Genomic DNA, 22,992 nt, shown 5'->3' on the forward strand with positions numbered 1-22,992 from the left:
AAAAAAAAAAAAAAAGAACTTCCAGGAAACAGGGAAAAGAGAGTAATAAAGCTCAGAAGGTTCGATAAAGAAGAGTTCAAGTGTAACCACCTAATTTTACAGATGAGAAAACTAAAAGGCTCGTCGAGAGGAACAGCAGCCCAGTTTTCTAAGCAACGAGTGGGCAGCCGAGTACCAGCGCCAGGTCACAAACTATCTCCTGCTCAGGCCTCTGAGACCTCCCCAAAGCTGAGCGAGGTCAAGTTGGCGCAATTCATCCATGTAAATACAGGTGAATCCCCCTCTAAATTGTGCTGGCAAGAGACGTGTCCATTTGCAGTCAGGTTTTTTTTTCTTGGACTCCATAATGCCAGCCATTACTTATTTATAATCCCACTGAGTGTCCTACTCAGGTTTCTCAACACTCTGGGCACGGAGCAAGACTAATTAATCCCCGCTTCCCTCTCCTCCGTGGACCCCTGGGAGGGAATAATTGCTTTATGAGGGCGGTTATCGGGGGACCCAAAGGCTCAAGGGAAATCACTGACATCTCTAGATGGAAGTCACTCAGGACCACTGCCCTTTGCTGCGGTCTCACCCGAAGTTCCGGCAGCCCCAGGGATGTTTCCATCAGCTTGGACTTCAGTCTCCTTGCCCATCTCTCTTCTTGCCACACCCCGTACTAATCATCATAATCATGGGGGTAATTGGGTTAGAGAGAGTCTGCCTTCTACAGTCGCTGGGAGGACTAATGAGATAATGCATATGAAGTGCTTAGCACCGTGCCTAACATCAGTAAATACGCATTAATGTTAACAGTGGTGGCACAATACTAACAAGCAATAATAGCAGCTCATGTTGATTGAATAGTTACTATATATTAATATTAATACTAGGCACTATACTAACGGCTTTGCATGTGTCTGACATCATTTAAAATTGTGTCTAGCTTTCCCACCCTTGGGCTGAATATTCTAATATAAAGAGGACCCATTAGCTGTTGGATGTTACTTGAGGGACCAGATGTCTGTCTAGCGCCTGTTCTGTGCTAGCCTGACTGTCTGCTCAGCGACCCGGCCATCCATTCACCCATCCATACACTCAGCCACCAAACTCTCCAACTACACGCCCACTCAGTCATCTGCCCGCTCACCCGCTGATCCATGCACTCACCATGCACTCGTCTTTCTTACCATTTATTCACATATTCTAACCACTAGCCATCTTTCCACCCACTCAGTCACCCACCTACTACTTCTCCATCCATCTCTCCATCCATATATCATTCATCTTGTCACCGACCTATCTATCTACCCCTTCCTCAGCCATCCATATGCCCATCCATGTACCCAATCACCTGCCAATCAACTGACTCACCCACTCACCCACCCATGCATCTATCTATCTACTCATTTACCCCTCCACCCAGTCACTCATCCACCTCAAATACCCATGCATCCACCCCAAATACCCATGCATTTATCCACCCCTTACCTACCCACCTACCTGCCCACCTGCCCTTGAATCCATTCACTCACTTGGCCATCACCTAACATTTTTGAGTGTTTACTGCCTGTGATGTTCTGTGCTAAGCCTTGAAATGGTCTGTTGGGCTCCGTCCCTGGGAGGAAATGTGGTTGCCGCCAGAGGGTCCCCGCGGAGGGACATAGGCAAACCTGCATGTAGTCCATTGAGCCCTTTTGCGGCCTGGACTTTGCCAAAGCCATTAATTCCCAGGGTTAGCGGCCAAACAGTGATGAAATGCAGGCGAGGCTGGACCAGGGCACGGGCTTCCAGCAGAGCAATTAGAGGTAAGCGAATATGTCTTCCCCGTGGAGGAGCCTGGGAGCTCCGAGACAGGAGGGAAAAGGAGTGACTCAGCAAAAGGAAGGAATCGAAGCCACGTAGATCGAGAGCTAATGAACTGATTCTCCTAAGATAATATTTCATTCAAATCCAGCCGTTCAGTCTTCGGGGACTGATGTCTCTCCTGCCTCCCCTCTGTCGCCCTTGTCCCCCACTGCCTGATCTCACCTGTCTCCTCGCTGGTCTGCCTCCCTCAGTTGTATCCTGGCTCAAACCCGACCTCCCCCAGCTCCCAGCGGGACCTGTGAAGGCGCAAGGCTGAGCCCCGCTATGCTTCCCAGCCAGAGAGACCACACAGGGAGGCCACTGGGAGAGTGAGAAGAAGCCCTGAGTGACTTGGCCACCCCAGCGTTCCATCTGAGCACAGCCTGTTAGTCAGCCCCGGCAGACACCGTCTTTGATGGTTCAGGTTTCCCTCCGACCCTGACACCTGACTGCAGCTACCTGAGAGCTGCCCCAAGTGAGACCAGCAGAAGAACTGTCCAGCCAAGTCCCTGTCAACCTACAAAACCATGAGAAACTATAAAAATAATGTCATTTGCGGGGGGGGGGGGGAATGTGTTTGTTACACAGCTACAGATAACTGATACAGAGCCTTTGCTCAGGCTGCTTCCACTGCTTTCCTGACCCCAACCATCCTTTTTCCCACACAGTAAACTCCTATTCACCCTTTAAATTTTTTTAAGTTTTATTTATTTGTTTTTAGAGAGGGAAGGGAGGCAGACAGAGAGAGAGAGAGAGAGAGAGAGAGAGAGACATCAATGTGCGGTTGCTGGAGGTCATGGCCTGCAATCCAGGCATGTACCCTGACTGGGAATCGAACCTGCGACACTTTGGTTCGCAGCCCGTGCTCAATCCACTGAGCTACGCCAGCCAGGGCTTAATTTTTAAAAAAAAATATTTTTAGAGGGAGGAGAAAGGAGAGAGGAAGAGAGGGAGAGAAACATCAAGTGGATGCTTCTTGCATGCCCCCTACCAGAGGTCTGGCCCACAGTCTAGGCACGTGCCCTGACTGGGAATTGAACTGGCAACCTTTCGGTTCACAGGTCGGCACTCAATCCACTGAGCTACACCAAGCAGCACTCCAATCCCCTTTCAAAACCCAGATCCAGTGTCACTTTTCCTGCCTCTTCATGGTCTGTCTGGGTCAGATGCTATTTCCTCGGGGAAACTGTATTATGAGGCCAACTGAGGATATTCATGTTCCCATCTCCTCCATTGGCTTTGAATGACAATATTAATGCATTTAAAGCTCACAAAAAGCTTATGAGGGAGATGTTATTATTATCCATTATCCCTATTTTATGGGTGCAGCAGCTGGGACACAGAGAGATGCCCCAGATCACCCTGGTATTTTGCGGCTCAGCAGACATTCAAACCCGGGCAGAGCCTGTGCTCAGAACCACCACGGTACATGGCCTCTCATTAGAGTCTAAACAGTAATGAGTTATTACCCCTGTTACCCCATGTAACACGAAACCCACACACACGTGACTCCAGGTCTGTCACAGGAGCAGCTCCCAGGCCCCAGGACTCTTGGTTATTTCTCTGGGATTTTCTTACCCTCGTGATCACAGGATGACTCCAAGATGGGGAGGAAGACGGAGCTTCTCTCACACTTTCGAAGCCCCCCCCCCCAAGACTTCCCCAACCACCTCATTGGCCTGCACTGGGTCACATGACCACCACCAGTCCAATCACTGGCGAGAGGGGCTTGAGACCTATCGCTGGACTGATTAGGAGGTTGGGCCTATTTGGGCTGAGCACATGGGTGCCTATACTGGAAGGATTATTTTAGCAAAGAGGTTGGGGGTTTGGTTCTTGGCCCGGAGATGAGCATTTTTCCCCACAGTGGGCAGCCCTCAGAACACCTGAAATAAAGGCACACAGAGATCCTGATCATTGCAAGGGTCCGCTGCCCCAGGTGTGCGAAGTGGGTGCACCGGCCTTGGCCCTCCCAGGCCACCCGGAGGCCTCAGGATCGGTTCCCAAGGTGACAGGAAGCACCCTGCCTGCTCTCCCCAGTCATCACCCTCCTTCCCTGCAGACACATCCGCTGGATCACATCTCAAATGGTCTGGGTTCCCAAACACCAGTGCATTAAAGGTGTTTGAATGTTCGTCGGTCCACCACGGAATGAGAAAAATAGGGACGATGGAACGAGGATCTTAAAAAGCTAAATTGATTGCATTGAAAGGAAAGCTGCTGTTGACTTTCCTACTTAAACCCTCTAATGGCTTCCTGGAGCACTTAGAATGGGAGCAGGTCGCTCGCCCCGGCTACTGGCTGCCGAGGTGTGCCCCACACACATCTCTTGCCACCCCTCGCGGCCCCAGCCTCCCAGCCTCCCTGTTTCTCAGGCTCACCAAGCCCTTTGCTGCTTTAGGGCCTCTGCACGTGCTGTTTCTTTTCCCTGGAAGGTTCTTGATCTGGTTCTTCTCGAGGCTGGCTACTTTTCATTCAAGCCTCAGCTCATCTGCCATCTCCTTGGAGAGAGATCCTCCCTAACCATCTCCAAGGCCATGGCTACCTCCACCTCCATGTCTCTACCGCATCCCACTGTGCTGTTCGCTTGTCTTCAGGGTCCCCTTGGTGCCTGACACCGAGTTCACGTTGACTCGCTTCTTTGTTGTGTCGTTTGTTCTGTGTGCGAGTAACATCTGTGAGCACGGAGACCTCCCTGGATGGTCGCTGTCTCCTCCCTGCCTGTCTCCCTGCTTCCTGCCTGCCCCTCCACCGCCCATTCTTCTCTCTCTCTCTCACACACACACACACACACACACACACAGACACACACACACACAGTGGGAGGGATCCTGCTCAAATTCAAGTCATCATGTCCCTCCTCCACCCAGAACCCTCTGTGGCTCCCAGCCACACTGGCCTCCTCCCTGTTCCTGGAAAACACCTGAGAGCTTCCTAACGCAGGGCCTTTGCACCTGCTGTTCCTTCTTTCTGGAACATTCTTGTCTTGGATGCCCACATGGTTTGCCCCTTCTAGTCTCTGTTCAAGGTCACTTCAGAGCGGCCTTCCCTGCCGCCCTACTCAGAATTGCAATTCCCCACCCCCTTTCCCGCCTTTATTCTTCTCTACGGGACTTACTATCATGACATATTTTATACTTCATTTTATTTACCTAGCCGATGAGGATGATTTTTAAAAAAAAAAAGATATATACTGATTTCTTTTTTTAAAAGATTTTATTTATTTACTTTTGGAGAGGGAAGGGAGGGAGAAAGAGAGAGAGAGAGAAACATCAATGTGCAGTTGCTGGGGGTTATGACCTGTAACCCAGGCATGTACCCTGACTTGGGAATAGAATCTGGGACACTTTGGTTCGTAGCCCGAGCTCAATCCACTGAGCTACAGCAGCCAGGGCCAGGATGAATTTTTTAGGAGTTGTTTTACTCACTGACAGGCCCTATTGCCTAGAACAGTACCTAGCAATGTGTGGTGCTCAAATATTTACTTTAAAAAGATATATAACAATTTATTGTGATGTAGTTAACCATAAAATTGAGCCATTCAAAGTGTACAAGTAGTCACTCAATGGTTTTTCATAAATTCATAGAACTGTCCAAACATCACCACATTTAATGTTAGCATTTCATCACCCCCAAAAGAAACCCCTTACCCACTAGTACTCAGCCCCTATTTCTCCCCATCCCCCAGTGCCCGGTACAGTGCCCCTCTGGAGAGAAAGACTATTATTTCCCAGCCTCCTGTGTAGCAAGGAGGGTCATGTGACTAAGTTCTGACCAATGGGACAGAGGCAGATTTTCTCTCCTTCGCTATTCACCTCTTCTTGCCGTCTGGAATGTGAGCGGAATGGCTGGAGCTCAAGCAGCAACAGTGGAGCCCGAGGTGGAAACCACAGGTTAGCAGCTGCCGGAGGTACCAGAAGGAAGGGGCCTGGTGAGTATGGAGAGGCCACACCACCTCTGGTCTCCTGTATCCGCCTGACAGACAGTGAAATGTCTGCTGTGTGGAAGGGAGTGTTTTAATGTGAAACTTGTGGCTGTGTTACTTGACACGCCCGTCACTCCCGGCCAAATCCAATCCCAACGGATGTGCCTGCCTGCCCCCCCCCCCCACCGCCACAGACTGAAAAACTGATGGGGGTGGGGAGGACATTTGCCTCTGCACATTATCTCTTACTCAAATATTTGGGAGAAAAAACCCACAATTTTCTCTCTTTTTAATTTTTCCCAAATGTAATTCATTCCCCCGCCTTCTTAAAATGTAAACAAATCCCTACACATGGTGAAGGACAGAGAACATGAAATGCATTTTCAAGACAGCCTTTTTGCTTTGGGGTTGTGAGCCCCCACCCCAAAGTCCCCTCCATGGGTCCCCTGTCCCTCTCTGCCACCAGGAGGACCAGTGATGGGAACAGTGTCAGGGGGCAGGGGGCCCTGCACTTGAATCCTGCATCTACTGCTTCCTAGCCCCTGACCTCTGGCAAGCCGCTTCTCCTCTCCACCCCTCAGCTCCTTGCACCGTACCAATGGAGAAAACGATGCTCGCCTGGGAAGCGCGGCCTTGTCCTCAGGGCCCTGCCCCAGAGCTGGGCACGGGGCAGGCGCTCCGGGCTCCCGTCCCAGCAGCTAGCGCTGCCACTCCCCACGCAGCTGGCTCTCCCGATCCGAGTCACGCTCGGAGGCAGTTTCACAAACAAGGATGACTTCATGTATTTCAGTACGTTTCTGCTCGACAGTATTACAGGAAAATAGAGCTCGTTTAAACAGCAAGGCGTCACAATCCCTGTTACCCCCAAAACACTCTTTATTAAAAAACACACACACACATCGAAATCAATGACTTCTGGCAAGACACTTCAACTCTCATCCGGAGAATGGGCAGGTGGGGTGTCGCCCGCTCGGCGTGCTCGGGGCCCACTGGTGGTCGAAGGCCCTGGGTGGCTCTCGGAGCAGGTGGAATGCGCAGGCGACCCACGTGGTGAGCAGCCCGGTCCTTTTCCTGTCCTTTTCACCCAGTGACTGTCAAGGAGAAAGTCTCAGGGTGGTGCTGGCCTGGCTTGAACACCACACTCGAATGCTTGCTTGTCTCATTTTGTGACAGAGAAGTGACAGGTCTCAGGCTCTGAGCCTTGGTGACACCAGCATGGGGACCCCAGTCACTGTGTCTTTTTGACAATGAGCAGTCCATGCGGTCTGTGAATGGTAGTGATCAAAATAAAGGTTCCCTTTTCAAACAACTCTAAGTTTAAAAAAACACAAGTCTGTTTAAAGGAAAATATCTGGTCAACAACAGCATAAAACGTAGCAAAGACAATATGAATGATGATGCTAAGGAAACACTTCATTGGGTCCACTTAAGAGTATTTCTAACACAGGTCCTGCAGTCTTGGGATTCGAAAGCGAAGTATGGAGAAATGCAATGGCGTCTGAGTACCTTCCTAACCAACCTGTAGCAAGGAGCTAACCCACTCAGCTCTCCCTCTTTTTTATCTTTTAAAAAAAGAAGATAAGGAAAGAAAAGAAAAAGAAAGAGGAAAACAAAGGAAGGCTTAAGTCGCTATGCTAAATTGCACTTCAAGATCTCTGGTACCAGCTGGAGCTGCCCTGGGAGCGGGGGAGAATTGTCTCTTCCTAATGACTGTGGCTGCAAAGAGGTGAGCCACCTGTACAGGAAATGTGAGCCCTTTTGTGAACACAGGTGAGAATCCAGTCTCCGTGACAAAGGATCCCTGATTTGGGAGAGGAGTCATAAGGGCTTTCCCCCGCCACCCCAGGGTAGCAGCCTCACGCAGAAACCTTCCTGCTGCTATTTCTGCTGGCCGGCCTTCTTCCTTCGCTGCCAAGCCAGGATGAGGCAGCTGAGGGTTGCCATGGAAACCGGCTCCATCCTCCCACTGAAAGCCGCCAGCCCTGATTTCCTGCGGAGTTAAGAAGCAGGCGGCAGCAGGGGTCACCCATGCGTGAAGATGGGTTTCCCTGGGGATATCCCGCCTCCTGCCAATCACAGTATCTGTCTGGGAATCCTGGGGGCGCCTGGAAGCTGAGAGCTAGGGAAGCCCCCAAGCCCCAGTGCTGCTCCAGGAACAGACTAATGCCTGAAACATTCAGAGATCTCAGGTTCTCTCTCCTCCTTCAGCTAAAGCTAAAGGGACCCAGCTGTATGCACGCACGTGTGTCTGCATCTCATGAGATGCATCCACCCGTGGGTGCCTCTGGCTCTGATGCCAAACAGAACTGTCCCTCCACCACCCGCCCCCTTGAGCCCGGGGATGCATGTGCTGGTGGGACAGTAAGTCTGCTGAGTTCCACCGGCTGATGAGCTGGGTGACCCCGGCAGCCATTGCACCCCTCTGAGCCCGTTTCCTCACCGACGAAAAGGGCACAACCACCCCCTCTTTGCAGAGATGCTGTGAGAAGCAGAAACGCTACGTCCGCTGTGCCTGCCACGGGCATTTGGAGAGTCCTCAGTAAACAGAGCCTAATATTAATAACACTACCATCATCAAGGTTTCTAGGCTGGGCAACTTTTCTCTTTGAACTCCTTTCCCCCCCTAAATCAATACAAAGGCAAGTTTTCATCATTGATCTGCTTGTTCAAAGGGTGGTGCATGCGGGAAGATGGGCCAGTGGGCCGAGGACCAGCTAGAAGGTTCCCACCATCTCCTAAAAGGTCACTTGGAAGAGTTAGAACAGGGTTCTCAAACCCAAATGCGTTCATGGGCCAGGAGGTACAGGGAATGGAGAGAGAAGCAGAAAGAAAAAAATTCCTCCAAGGAGAAACCCTGGTGAGCCAGCACACATAAGTCCCGGATCAGGGAGGCAGCCAATGGGTGCCTTTGGGGATACGGGCCCAGGGTGCCCAGGTCGTCCACGTTTTCAAGAGACGCTGGACACTCTGGATCAACTCTCCCAAAGAGGAAACAACCGACGGACAGCAGTTTCTGAGCGTAGGCCGAACCAAACAGGTCTGCAAACTGGACGGTGCTCACAGCCGGCGCTTCTGAGCCGGAATGCAGGAACCCAAAGGCTCCTCTTCCTTCGGCTTGCCCAGTCCAACGCACCTGGTTGCCTCCTTCCATCCGCACCATCCCCTGGGGCCTGTGTCTTTGTCTTATTCCCGACTGGAGTCTCAGCACTGGCAAAGCTTGTCCCACCGGGAGCCCACGACCCCTGAACAGCGAGCTGTGCTGCTCCGAGCCCAGTGTCTGCAGGAAGCTCACGACCTGCCTCTAGGCTGCGCCAGCCTCGGGGAAACCCTCCTGCATTCCCTCAGGGCTCAGTGTGAACGGAGAGGCGAGGGGACTGGAAACGGGTCTGCTAAGGACCCCTTTGGCTGCAGCTAGTTTCATAATCTGGGCATGAGCTTACTGCATGGGACACACTGCTAGGTCCCAGCTGGCCTTTTCACAGCCAGCAGCTGCTCTGAGTGGTTAAGGCCTCAGTCAAACCACTGTCAAGGACTAGGATGGCGGCCCCTCTGGGAGTCGGGGGAACGGCAATCAGGGCTCCTGTTTGTCCTCTCTGCCCTAGCTTTTGCGGGTGTCACAAGGTGACAGGAGGAAGGTGAGCTGGGAGCAGAAAGAGCCTCATTAAACCTTCTCTCGGCTTCCTTTCTCCCCCCTCCCCTGGATCAGCCTTCCAGGAACAAAAGCAGGAAAGTGCTAAAGCTGGAGCCGTCAGGGATTCGAAGCTCTGCGCCCAGGCCAGATGCGGATGCAGGAAGTTGGGTGATCAGTCGGGTGCAGGCTGGGTGGGGGTGAGCAGCGCGTGGAGCCTTGGCTGCCCCCGGAGCTCACGGCCGGATGCGGTAACGGATGGGCACGTCGTGTTCTGGCTGCATCAGCCCGAAGCCATACCTGCTGAGGTCAAACTCTGGGATCTCCACATCCGGGCTGACCAGCTCCAGGTCAAAGTGCATCAGCACAAGGACCACGAATCTGCAAAGAGACGGCATTGAGGGTGTGAAGGAGAGGAGGCACGGTGGGGGGCGCAGGAGGGGGACGCGTGCTCGGAATACGGCAGGACGGCAGTGGCTTCCTCTGGAGCCTGACCCCAGCTCTCACTGGGGGAAAAGGGGGAGAAGGAGAGTGAGAGAGCAGAGCACAGGTGGCCCAGGAGCTCCTACACGAGGGCTGGTCCCGGCTGACAGGTTGTGAGCAGAGGTGACGTCTGTCAAGTTCACACCAAAGCATTTCGGAGCAGCGGCTGGACTCCCAGCTCTCCCTTCCTCCTGGCAGCCGTGCGGGCCTCGTGTTGCGACGGAAAGAGGCTGAGTCTCTGCACGGAGGGGAGGCGACCCCCAAACCCACAGCCCATGCGTGAGTGGGGACGAAGCCTTTGCTGTCACAAGCCAGAGATGGGGGGGCGGTTGTTTGGCACGGCACAGCCTAGCTTCCCCTGATTAGTGTGAACAATGACTCTCCCTGACTCCCCTCCCGACCCACCCGTCTTCCCTCGCCCAGAGCCCTGGGACCCCGGGTGCCTGCCCTGGTCAGGGCTGCTGCGGAACCCCAGGCTGCCTTTGCGACGGTAGAAAGAGGCAGCCCTCCCTGGAGACACTGGACCGGGTCTGTGGGAAAACTGTCGGGAGGCACCAACTTCGCGAGAAGGAGCACTCTTGACTGCCATCTCCTGGCAATGCGTCGCGACAAGGAAACGCACCGTGTGTATGATGTAATCGGTGTGTCGGTACAGGCTGCCGGATGTTCGCTGCTCCCCGCCCACCTGCCTGGTCTCACTTAGCACCACCTGTGTCAGGAAGGGTGCGCACGGGATCTTCACCTACTCTGTCCCACCCCTCTGCCCCCCACAAATGAGAGCCAGATGCCCAGTGTGGGCCAGAGCGCACGGCAAGGATTCTTGAATCTTAATGAATGAAGAAGAGGGAAGAAGAGGGCAGAGCAGAGTCCGCGCTCTGGACGGGAGAGCTGGGCTCTGCCTCTTAAGGAAACACGCGAGCCTCATCGAGTTTCTTTCCCACTCTGGGCCTCAGTTTCTCCGTCTGGTCAAAGAAGCTCAAAAAGGTGGGCTGTATCCCTTCCGGCTCTGAAGCTGTAGGATGCTAGAGGGAGAGTTTATGCAGCATGGGGGCCCTGGACCCGCACCTGGATTTGCATCCGGGTACCTCCACTCACCAGGTGCGTGACCTGGCAAATGATTTGACCTCAGTGTTAGACTGACACCTACCTAGTGGGGTTGTCATGACAATTAAGTCAGATAAAAAGAACAACAAATGAGCTAACTTACTGACACACTACGTGCTACACACTGTGCTAAATATTTAGCATCCATTATCTCTCTCGCCTGTCCGGAAGCTTTAGGAACCAGGAGCTCCAGCTCGGCTCTGCTGTGACACTTGTTTTGAACCCCTGAGCTTGTTCCAAGGTGGCTGATGTGTTAGGGAACGGGTGAAGCTTAATGCAAACTTCACGTCAGTTTATGGACACTTTGATCGGCAAGAAACACAAGCAGAATGCAAAAGCCTGCCCCCAGCTGAGCAGAGCTGAGCAGGAGCTCACAAAACGCACACACACCTAAACTCTACCCACCAACAGCCTCAGTCCAGGGCGCGGGCGTGCGTGGGTGGGGGTTATGCGCCACACCAGCCATCTCAGCACCCGGTTTCAGATCACCCTCCTCCCACGCTTCACAGTAGCTCGCAGCTGCAATCCACCGTCCACTTCCACTGCGAACTTCAGGTCATTTTAAGAATAAAGCACCATATTTACTGTAGCGCTTGGATATTTCTTAACCATTTAACATGTGTCAGCCTGTACTACCATGGTTTCCCTAGGTTTTTATCTCTTTCTTCAGGGGTCAGTGATGTGGTGGTTTCTGACTGCTGGGCCCTGGCCCCCCTACCCTTGTTCCCACCACCCCCGTGGTGTTCAACGCCTGAGTCCTCACGGCCCAGTGGTTGTCTGGAACGCTCGTGAGGCGTTAGAGCAGAGCCGGCGCTCTGGTGATCTCCATTCTACTGCTGGAGAAAGACCGAGGCCGAGAGGTTAATGCAGTGCGCCCGTTCACTCAGCACACGGCCTGCATGTTAATAGTGGCGACACTAGTAATTACAATAATAACTCATGTGCACTGTGTGCCGACCATGAGCCAGGCAGTGGGTTAAGTTTAGGAAGATCCCTTTCCTTTGTCCCGACACCCCCGGGATGCAGTATGACCAGTGCCCCATTTCACAGTTGGGGAAACAGGGCCACAGAAGGTCACCCAACTTACGATGGCGCAGGGGCTGGACAGAGGGGCACGGCAGATATCCTAACCCCGGGTCCCGCCGGGTAGTGACCTGGGGGCCACGGCTCTTGGGGTGGAGGGAGGAGAATAAAGGAGGCCTTAGAAGCACCAAAGGGCATGAGGACACTGGGCGAGTCCCTGCCCAGAGGCTCTGAGCCACACCGCAGCGGCAGACAGACGGCCACGGTCAGCTGCACAGGCGCCATGTCTGGTATGCCGGGAGTCTGACATGTGGACGCTAGGCTTGCAGGAAGAACCTGTTGCCAGATCTGATTATTTCAAAAGAAATCAGAAAGCTGGTTTTTTTTTTTTTTACATGAGCTCTTCTGATTCTTACAAGTTAGTACTCGCTTTTAAAAACACAAATAAATAGATTTGTGGGCAAGACACGGCTCAGGGGCTGCCCGTACGAAACCTCTGCCTGCCCTAACCCTCCCCCTGGCTGGCCTGGCCGTCTCTGGAGAGAAGGGCGCGCGCCCACCAGGCAGAGCAGGAGCCTCCCCTCCCCCGGCCCCCGCCACTCACTGTTTGATGCTGCTGGTGGCGTAGCCCCTGCCCAGGCACTGGTTGTGCCCGGCTCCCCAGGGCAGGCTGCAGTTCTTCAGCCGCTTCCCGTCCTTGTAGAAGTCTCTCTTCTCCGACCCGTCGGGGTTCAGGAACCGGTTGTATCTGAACACCTGCGAGGGGAAGCGGGTCCGTGTCTGACTCCACCCCCGAGACACCCATGCACGGAGAAGGGCTATGGGCATGTTCACGGCGGTCTTGTTTACAAGAGGAAAAAAAAAAACCCAGAAAACTATGTAAAGGGCAATGAAGAGGGGACTGGTTAAAAAATTAACCAGCTATTTAGAAGGCTGGGCTTGGTCTGTGGGTGCTGACACAGAAAAAAATTTTTTAAAATATTTTATTTATTTATTTATTTTTAGAGAGGAAGGGAGGGAGGAAGAGAGGGAGAGAAACATCAACATGTGGTTGCCTTTCACATGCCCCACACTGGGGGGAGCTGGCCCGCAACCCAGGCGTGTGCCCTGACTGGGAATCGAACCAGAGACCTTTTTGGTTCGCAGGCCGACACTCAATCCACTGAGCCACACCAGCCAGGGCAGAATTTTTAAGACTATTAGTAAAGAAAGCAAGTTTGGGGATAGCATGCTTTGTACAACCCTATTCACACGCCTATCCATTCACATGTGTGTGAGCGTGTGTGTGTCTCTAAAGGCATCCGAATAGTTTACGGGACACGCTCCCAACCCTTGTTAGGGAACTCTGTAGAACTGGAGAGGAAGGGAAAGAAGGAAAATTCTGTCTTTAAATATATGTCTATATACTTCTATTTTATAAGTGTATGTTACTTTTGTAATTTAAAGAAATTATTTTTAAAAGGAGAATGCCAATTTGGCTGCATTGTGCAGTGGTAAGGGGAGAACCGTGTCTGAGAACCGGACCTGGCACAGGGTCAGGCTCGGTGACTGGACCAGTGGGTGGGCTGACGGGTGATAGGGTTGTGGGTGGGGGCGTGGATGGATGGATGGATGGATGGAGGATGGATGGATGGATGTATCAATGAACAGATGGGTGGATAAACTGATGGATGGATAGACGAGCATACAGAAAGAACAGTATTGGGCATACAGTAAGCACCCAAATCTATTAGAAATGGTGCAAGTTTCCCCCACCCCTAAAGTCCAGGAAGAGGGAAAAGGGTTGAGAAGCTGGCATTATAACATTCTGAAAAAAGGAAAACCACTCGGCTATCGTTTAAAAAGCCTTCACCCTGTGCCAGGCACACTGAAGGCCTTCCGTACACGATCTCATTCAATCTTCCTGACAACCCTGTGAGGCAGGTGCCCGTAATGAGGTTTACTTCACAGGGGAGGAAACAGAGACAGAGAGAGGTGAAGTCGCCTGGACGAGGTCCCACAGCAAAGGGCCGAGCGAGGATGCCACTCAGACCTGGCTGACCTGGAAGTCACTGCTTTCTCCCCACGGTCCCTGCGATGCCACTTACCTCTGGGTCCGTGTAGACCTCCGGGTCCTTCTGGGGACTCAGGAATGGAAAGAGGAGGAGGCGGTCACCGCGTCGCAGGGCGAATTCCCGCCCGTCCGCCATGGGCAGGGCCAGGTCTACCACGACCTCTCGGGTGATGAAGGGCGCGGCCGTGAGCCTGAGGCTCTCACTCAGCACGCTGTCTGTGCCGGGCAGGGACAGGGAAGGGTCAGCAGCTGTCCTCTTAGCCACTCAAATGCCACCCCCGGCTCTCGCTTTACAGGGGAAGATAAGGAGGCTCAGAAGGGGAGCGTGACGTGCCCACCATTCCACAGGAGGCCGAGAAGGCCACCTCGTGAGGTGTGATTGTGGTGGACTGTCAGAGACCTTAGGAAGGCCATTGCTACGGTCCCTCCAAGACCTTAGACAGGTGGATTTGGGTCCGATCCCAAGAGAAGCTGTGCGGACAGCGGGGAGGACGGAGATTATCAGAGGAGACAAGGCAGAGAGCAGGACTATTAATACTCATTGTCTCTGCCTGCCCAGCGTACATTCCCCTTCTGGAAAGAGCCCCCTGATTTTCCTCTAGGGACCACCCCTCTCCTACGGATCAGGGGTTGGGCTACTGGTTCCACTATCGACTCTTGGGATCAGGCTGTGTCATGACTGGCCAATCAGAGCATCCCAAGCCTCTGAGCCCCAACTGGGTCAAGATGAGCATATGACCCAAAGAGAGCCAAGGAGACACACTCCTGGGACTTTGGGTGGGAATGCTGCAGAGAGGCGCACCCTCGTGGGCCAAGAGCACAGCAGCTTGGAGCTTCTGGTGGCCATCTTACTAGCCTGAGACTGGAGCTGACCCAGCAGACAGCGAGGCTGGGAGATGGAGAAAGACTGAGTTCTGACGGCATTGTTAGAGCACCTGGATCCACCTGTACCTGAAGCTACATACCTCTGGACTTTCTAGTTACTTGCCCCAAATAGAGTCTCTTTTTTCCCCTTCAGTCAGCATAAGTTAGGTTTTTTTTTTGCCATTTGCAACCAGAAATCTCCTACTGAGACTGAATAGCTGAGGCTGAGGCATGGAGACATTGGTTCTAAGAAGAGAGGAGGCTCAGGGGGACCTTAGACCCCAGGACACTGGTGGAGCCAGGACGATGGGCGCTCATGTAGGGCAAGGTTCAGGGGGCCACGGTGACCCAGGCTTTGGGGCCGTCTGCGGGGTCTGACCGGCTCACCGAGCACAGGCATGTTGTCCAAAACCTTCGGCGGGAGGGTGGCCGTCTGCGAGACAGGTGGCTCTGCTCGGGGGAGGACTTGCTCGAGCTCTCCACGGACGGCGGCCAGGGCCTCGGGGTTCTTGAGGAGGAAGAGCAGAAGCCAGAAGGCAGCCGGACCCATGTTCCCCTGCAGTGAGGAAAAGAGCCCCTGTGCAGCATCCCAAGGACAACGCTGGGGCGAGAGCTGCCTGGTCCATGCCACGGATGCAGCCCTGGTTGAGGCCCGGGTCCGGGGTGGGAGGCAGGAGGCCTGAGTCCCCACCCCTGCCAAACACCGAGGCATGGCCTCTGTCTGTCTTCAGCCTTACAACATGGCCGAGAACTGCACTGTGGTTTTGGCAGAGTCCTACGGCTACCACCTCAAGGCCGTTTCTGGCATCCCCGACCTTGAGCAAAATCACTGGTATGAGGTCGCCTAGGTGATCTTCATAGCTAACCAGCAAAACAGTGTCAATAACAGCAACAAGGTGTGCCAACTGGGGATGCCTTAACATCTGAGGACAATTGCATCCTTGGCCCCGATTCTTCACCCCTCCGGGCATCCACCCCCTTACCATTAACTGACTTTGCACCGGCCCCCATTAAAGAGGCGGAGTGCATTTCCCCGCCCCTTGGATTTGGCCTCAGTCATGTGACTTGCTCTGGCCAATAGAACAAGGCGGGATTGACAGAACAGCAGTTCTAAGTCTAGGCCTCGAGGGACCTTGTGTGTTTCCACTTACCTGCCTAGCCCACTCGTCCCAAGGAAGGGGGGGACGGGGGACCCACGGGACAGAGTGCACTGTCCAGCTGGGCCCTGTCTACACCAGCTGCCTCCCAGCGGGCCCATAGACGTGTGAGTTCCATAAAGGCGCATCAGTGTCTGCCGCTGAGTTTTTGTGGTTGTTTGTTGCACAACAGCACATTGCTACAACACCTCACACATTTGCTTTCCAAAATGTGAGTAACTGTGTACATATAAAGCAAAGCAGCAGCAATGATCAATGATGACTGTGGAAACTATGAATGTCTTGAACGAAAGTTATCTGAAACTTCCCATTAGCTGAATAATTAGGAAAAAAGACTTTCCCCTTGGCTGAACATTTTCATGCCCACATATCCAGCCTGTGGCTGAAATGTGTACGGGGTCCCTTTAAATGAGGCCTGGGCGAACACCCACTAACCTCACCTGGGGGGAAGATTCTCGTCCTGCTGTAAATGACCGTCCCAGCCAGTCGTAACAATGGAATATTCAACCGCCACTAAATGCCACGTTTACCCAGTAACCCTATCACAGACCTAACTGCGCATGGACGAGAAGTTATTTGCACAAGGGTGTTTACCGCAGTGCTGCTGATGTAACGGCGAGATTGAAAGCCGGCTCCGTGGCTTTCAAAGAGATAAATGGTGACCCGCCCTGCGGATGATACAGGAAGTCGTTGCGCAGATGCCAGCCCCGTGGATACCGATTCGGGACCGGAGCCAGGGCTCACCGAAGCACGCAAACGGCGAGACGCAGAGCGGCGCTCGGCGTGCCCCTGGGGGTGTCTGTTTGAAGAGCACAGGTGTGCCGAAGCACAGACCCTCTAGGGGACTCAGGCAGCTGGTAACTGGGGGCGGGAGGGTAGGGAAGGGGGGGACTGGCTTCTCACTGTGCACGTCTTTTTCAACTGCTTGGACTTTAAAAACAATGTATTACTTTTAAGCAAAACAGAGGTGGGTGATTTTTTTAAAGATAAGATTAGGTCATATTAAAAGTGGGATTTAAAGAGCTGCATGGTCTTAACCGCTGAAGAAAAACATACAGAAAAGGCAGTAAACAAATGCACCAGAGCATCAGTGAGGGTGAAACGGAGTTCCTGTCCTCTCTTCCTCTCCAGCTACTGTGATGATTGCGGGGGGGGGGGGGGGGGGGGGGCCTCCTTGGGGCCACGCTCCCCTGTTCCGTTTCCCTACTGAGTGGGTGCCATTATCACACCTTTCACTGAAGAGGAAAACTAAGCACGTCCTAGTCCCTACCCACGGTCCACCTAGCAGAGGCTCCTTGGTATTTGTCAAATACACATCTGTGTCCCTTTAGGGTGGGGCCTGCAAGTCAGCCTGGAAGGCAGACAGGCTGGCAGAGCCCTGAACCGGGACCAGGCAGAGCTGGGTTCAAATCCCAGCTCCCCACGTCCTGTCACTCCAGACAAGTCAGTCACATTCTCCTCTGGGTCTCAGAACTTCCCTTTTGCCGAAATAACAACATGCCGACTTCCGGGGCAGCCGCAAGGGTCCACTGAGACTGGATGCTAGTGACCCCCATGTGCTGGCCACAGAGTAGGTGCTCAGAAGAGGTCTCTCCCTCCCCCCGGCCCCTCCCCCAGGCCTGAGAACAGGCTGGGACCCGGGACTCCCTCTGAGGTTTCCCCCAGCACCTCGTGGAGACACGCAAGGTCAGTTGCTGCTCATCACTTAAATAGCCAGGGGAATGCAGGCGATAAATAATTCAGCTTTGGGTTAACTCGGTGCCAAGGCCATTTCCTCGTGCCAGGGTGGCCCGATGGGGGCCGCGGCTCATTAATTACCAAGCAGGAGTGGAACACGAGGCCACTCACTTGTCTCTGTTTTCGGGAGAAAGCTGGGGCAAGCTAGGGAGGTGACAAGGACCGCCTTCCACCCCACTGCACAGACGTGCATGCGTGTGGACACGTGCATGTGTGCACGCATACGTGTTGTGTGATCGCGCAACCATAGAGGACGCTGAATCCGATGCCCTGGAAGTGCAGCTTTCTCCGGTGGGGTCCTGCCTCATTCACCCAGGAGGACACTCTGGCCTGGCCTCAGTGCCCCCCTGAAGCCAAAGTCCAAGGCCCAGGGAGGGGCGGTGTTGGGGTGCGAAGGGGGACACACCTGTGCCAGGATGGGCCTGTGGGGACTCTCCTCCTCTGCCCACCCCAACCCACATCCCCTGAGACCCGGCCCCTTCTCCCACCTGGACTTTCAGCTTCAGGCCACCGCTCCTCCTCCAGGTCCCCAGGCACGGGAGCCTCCCACTGACCCCTGCACCAGCCAGTTCCAGGCTTTGCAGCTCTGGATTCACGGAGCTTTTGTGAGGACCCTATGAGATGATGTCTGTAGGGTACCCAACAGGATGGCTGGCACGCGGCATGCATGTGATCGCTTCCGAAAAGATTATTCGTGCCTCCACGCTGACCTGACAATAGCAATCGCAAGTGCCCTTTGTCAACCCCTCGGAATACTTTCCGATCTGACCTCCGGGGGGCGCTCCCTCCCGACTCCCTTTTACCCCCCCAGGCCACTCCTCCTCTATCCACTTTGCTGTCTCCCCCTCATCTTCCCCTCCCCCAAATGGGAGAGGCCAAAGCTCGGGCCCCTTCCCCACCCACCCCCACGACGGTGGTCTCCAGCCCAGCGGTCCTCACTCCGTGTCTACACTCACAGCTCCCAAACAGACGTCTCCAGCCCGGACCTGAACCTTGGACTCCGGGCTCTTTTCTTTAGATGCTACCCTCCCCCCATTCTCCATCTCCAACTCGGCACACCCAAAACCAAACCCCCGGTTTCTTCCTGCTGCTTCCACCATCCACCTCGCCCGGTAACTACAATGTCCCCCTGCCCACCACCGCTCAGGCCCACACCCGGAGCATCCTTGTTCACACCTGCTCCCCAGCCCCCGCCAACAGCCGTCCTGCTGGCTCCACCTGGAAACAGGTCCAGAGTCCCACCACCGTCCCCTCTGCCCCTGGTCTAGCACCATCCTCTCTTGCCTGGTAACTGCAGTGGCCTCCTCCCTGGTCTCCCTGCCTCCACTCCCTGCCCCCCACAGAGCTCCCAGCAACGCAGCCAGAACGACCCCTCTCGAGAGGAAGACAGGCCACGCTGCCCCTCTGCTCAGAGCCCTCAGAGGGTTCCTATCTCAGAGGAAAAGCCAAGGTCCTCCCCATGGCCCCCAGGGCCTGGAGTGGTCAGGCCCCTGCTGCCCCTCCGCCCCGCCATCCCTGCCCCACCGCAGGGCCTTTGCACGTGCTGCTGCCCCGCCTGGATGTCCTCCTCCTATATACCTGCATGGCTGCTCCCGCACTTCCTTCCAGTTCCTGCTCAGATGTCACCTTCCTGGCGAGGCCTCCCTTGACCGCCCTATCTAAAGTGGGCCCTCCCTACACCCCTCTGCGAGCCCCTCCCCAGCTTTATGGGTGCTCTTCCACCAAACATCCCCTCTAGTACGCTTTACAAGCTTGTTGATGGACAGTCCGTCTTCTCCCACCAGGACACCAGCTCTGCCAGGGCGGGAGTCTTGGATCTGCTCTCTGCTTTCTCCCCAGCTTCTGCAACGGTGCCCGGCCCCCAGGGGGCCCTCACTAGATGTTTGTGAAATGCATTTATTGAGCTCTCGTTACCTGCCAAGCACAGATATCACTCCTTTTCTTCCTTCCATCCCTCTCACAGCCCCTTGAGAAAGGCGCCGCCACCCCCATTTTAAAGACAAGTAAACTGAGGCACCGAGAATGAAGCGACCGACTTGCCAGGAAACGGCGGGTCACTCCCAGAGCCCATGCCCAAAACCGGCCCGAAACCACTGGGATGCAGCGCAGCACCTCGGCCTCGCTCTCAACACCTGTGTTCTCCAAGGGTCTCCCCACCTGCCTGCGCTCTGGACGCCGCCAATGACTCAGCCTCGGAGGATGTCCTGTCCCCAGCTCCTGGCCAGCTTTCCCGGCCCTGCCACGGGCTGCTCCCCGGACTTCCTGTCACTCAAGCCCCCAGGCCAGCATCCAATTGTGCTGACCGAGGTCATTTCCGCAAGGGGTTCTGGAGAGCGTTCGGAGCTCCAATCTCTGCCCATAATTGTGCTGTTAGGCACTAATGGGGCCCCGCTGCTGATCAAACCCGGCCCCCGCCCCTTGCCAGCCTCTGCCTACAGGGACAGTTAATGGCTCCGAGAGAAAACTAAAAATAAGTTGCGCGTCGATGGGAGAGGAATTACCCTGAAATGTCAGCCTGAGCCACGGTCATGACTGTGGTGGGGCCAGGAGAGGGCGGGGCCCGGGGGCTGGGTGAGGGCAGGAGCCAGGCCCGGGTAGGCGGCACCCTCAGCCCCGCTTCCTCTGCCCCCAGCACCGGGCCCCTTCCTGAATCCACGGGTGGGTGCTGTCTCCCCGGTGTTTCCAGATTCTATCTGCATCCTCGTCCCTTCCGTGGCCACCGCCTGGTCCTGCCACCACTGTCTCCTCATCATGTCCCTCTTCTGCCCTTGCTCCCCAGATCCTGTCCCTCCTGTGCACCCCGGGCTCGAGACTGGCCCAGAGAAAACCCCAAGTCTTCCCTTACCAGGAGGACTCATGGGCCCTTTGTGACCTCTTCCCGCAGCCCCATGCCCCCTCCTCACTCCGCTTCACGGAGGGTCCTGTTCACGATGCTCTTTCCCAGTTAAGGAAGTCAGGGGACTGGGCCTGTGTGCATAGCTCACCCCCACACTCACAAATGCACACCTTCCTGCATGCACACACTCATGTGTGCGCACTCGCACACCCACACCTGCGCGCCCCCTCTCGCACGCCGTGCCCACCTGTGTGGCCCAGAGCTGCAGCAGCAGCGCCCGTGCCCGCATCTCCTCTGACACGCCCATCTCCTCCAGGTGCAGCAGGTAACTCTCCAGCCAGCTGCTGCGCTGGGCCCGGGTGGCCAGCCTGGCCGGGGACAACAGCTTCCACAGGCGACCTTTCGCACTGCATGCGCGGTCCTTGTCGGCTGCAGGAACAGAGCACGGAGGGTGCAGGTTACAGACCCATGCCCAGCCCAGGGCCGCTCAGCCCTGATCTCCCGTGAGGCCAGGGGTCTTCTGGGCATCACTCCCTGGGGGTGGGCAGTTCCTGCGGGAGGGAGGCTACAGGGAAGCCCTTTACAAGTTGACTCGTGTATTGTCTGTCTCGCCCCCAGAGAACAGGGGCGAGGGGACCTGTCTGTTTATTCACCTCTGTGTCCCCAGCAACTGGCCCACAGTAGGTGCTCAATGAACACGTTACATGGATGGTGGTTCTTTACCCTGCAGGGGAGGGAACACGAAACACCAAGCAGCACTCCCCAGACTCAGCCCGGCTCCATTCGGAGTCCCCAGAAATGAACCAACTGCCATCAAGAAGGGACAGAGCTCTCAAATTGAACTGCCCCCCGGGAAGGCGGGTAAAGGGAAGGAGGGAGGAGGGCCGGGGGGAGCTGTGGGGAGCAGAGGGTCAAGGGCGGCCTTGACGCAGCTCCACCAATTGGTGCCTGGGGCTGATCTGTCCCCCAGCCAGGGAGCTTAGCACATAAGCAAGAAATGTTTAATCACTGTGCAGGTCACACCAGCAACTCGAAGGGTCAACTCTGGCCCACGAATCGCCAGTTTGCGATCACCGTCAAATAAGCCTCGGCCTGCTCTGCTCTGGAAAACTGGTGAGATGCGCCCACGAGGGCGGACCACCAGGGGGATGCAGCCAGGTGCGCATCGGTCAAACACTGTGTGGACCCTACAAGACGATGCTGTATTTACAGATGCGTGGGACCGTAAGGTTCGGTTTTCCCTAAATCACCCCGTGGAAGAGTGGGCGTCACTCGGATCACTACAAAATTCCCAAGTTCTAGGAACACTCTCGTGGACTTTTTAAATGCGTGTGAGCCAGAAAACAGTGTTTCAGGAAGACCCACCCACCCAGTGGTTCTAAGCCTGGCCGCATACTACAGGGTATTTGAAAGGGTGTAAAATCTAGGCTAAACATCTTTTTTAAGTGTATTAGTTACATTTTCAAATAGCATGCAGTGAGCCCGATTGCGGATCTGAAATGCATTATTTTCCTGTTTCCCAACTTTTCAGGCACTGGAGGCGCTTGTGAGTCTCCTGCCCAGGTCCCACCGCAGGCCACTCTCGTCAGAATCTCTGGGGGCCGGCCCGGGGCTCGGGCAGATTTGAAACAGGGGAGTGCAGAGTGCAGGTGGCGTTGTAGCCGCTTCCACCGACGCCAGTTCTGGGCGCCTGTAAAAGTCATCGGGTGTGACAGTTCCAAAAAGGAGGCCCAGGAATTCAACACAGACTAACAATGACTGGCATTCTTTGAGCTCCGGCGGCACCACTGCAGGTATTACTGTAAATGTTACTGTAAATGCTGCTTTTAAGGAGGACTCGACAGAGCAATGCCCTGTGAAAAGACAACTGACAGAGGGGGACAAACTATTTGCACATCATCTATCTGATAGGGGTCTAGTACCCAGAATATATTAAAAACTCCTGTGACTCAACAAGAACAACCCCTCCCCCCCAAAAAAAACCCTAAAATGGACAAAGGACTTGAACAGACACTTCCCCAGGGATGATGTACGAATGGCCAACAAGCACAGGAAAAGATGCTCAACACCACGACTCATTAGGGAAACACCCATCCAATCCACAGTGAGGGACCATCTCCTGCCCCTCAGGAAGGCTAGTATCCAAAAATAAAGCTAAATAACAAGCCAGGGTGTGGAAAAACCGGAACCCTGCGCGTTGCTGGTGAGAACGCAGAACAGTGGGGCCACTGTGGGAAAGTGCAGCGGGTCCTCAAAAAGTTACAGATAGAACCACTATTCGCCCCAGCACCCCCACTCCTGGCTGTGTGCGCCAGAGAGCTAACAGGACCTCAGACAGACGCTTGAACACTC

General features: G+C 54.6%; 1 protein-coding gene across 1 annotated transcript in view; it reads right to left on the reverse strand.

Moving 5' to 3' along the window:
- Window positions 1-6,978: 6,978 nt before the first annotated feature.
- PTGIS (prostaglandin I2 synthase) overlaps window positions 6,979-22,992 on the reverse strand; it is a 39,538-nt gene continuing 23,524 nt past the window's right edge. Inside the window, exons 6-10 of the mRNA XM_028524477.2 lie at window positions 20,888-21,069; window positions 15,298-15,466; window positions 14,081-14,262; window positions 12,598-12,749; window positions 6,979-9,764 (exon numbers count right to left, since the gene is read on the reverse strand). Of these exons, the coding sequence (XP_028380278.1) occupies window positions 9,620-9,764; window positions 12,598-12,749; window positions 14,081-14,262; window positions 15,298-15,466; window positions 20,888-21,069 (830 nt within the window). The 3' untranslated portion in view covers window positions 6,979-9,619. The remainder of the gene's footprint in view (window positions 9,765-12,597; window positions 12,750-14,080; window positions 14,263-15,297; window positions 15,467-20,887; window positions 21,070-22,992) is intronic.

Source organism: Phyllostomus discolor, chromosome 9 (assembly GCF_004126475.2).
Source record: "Phyllostomus discolor isolate MPI-MPIP mPhyDis1 chromosome 9, mPhyDis1.pri.v3, whole genome shotgun sequence".
NCBI lineage: Eukaryota > Metazoa > Chordata > Mammalia > Chiroptera > Phyllostomidae > Phyllostomus > Phyllostomus discolor.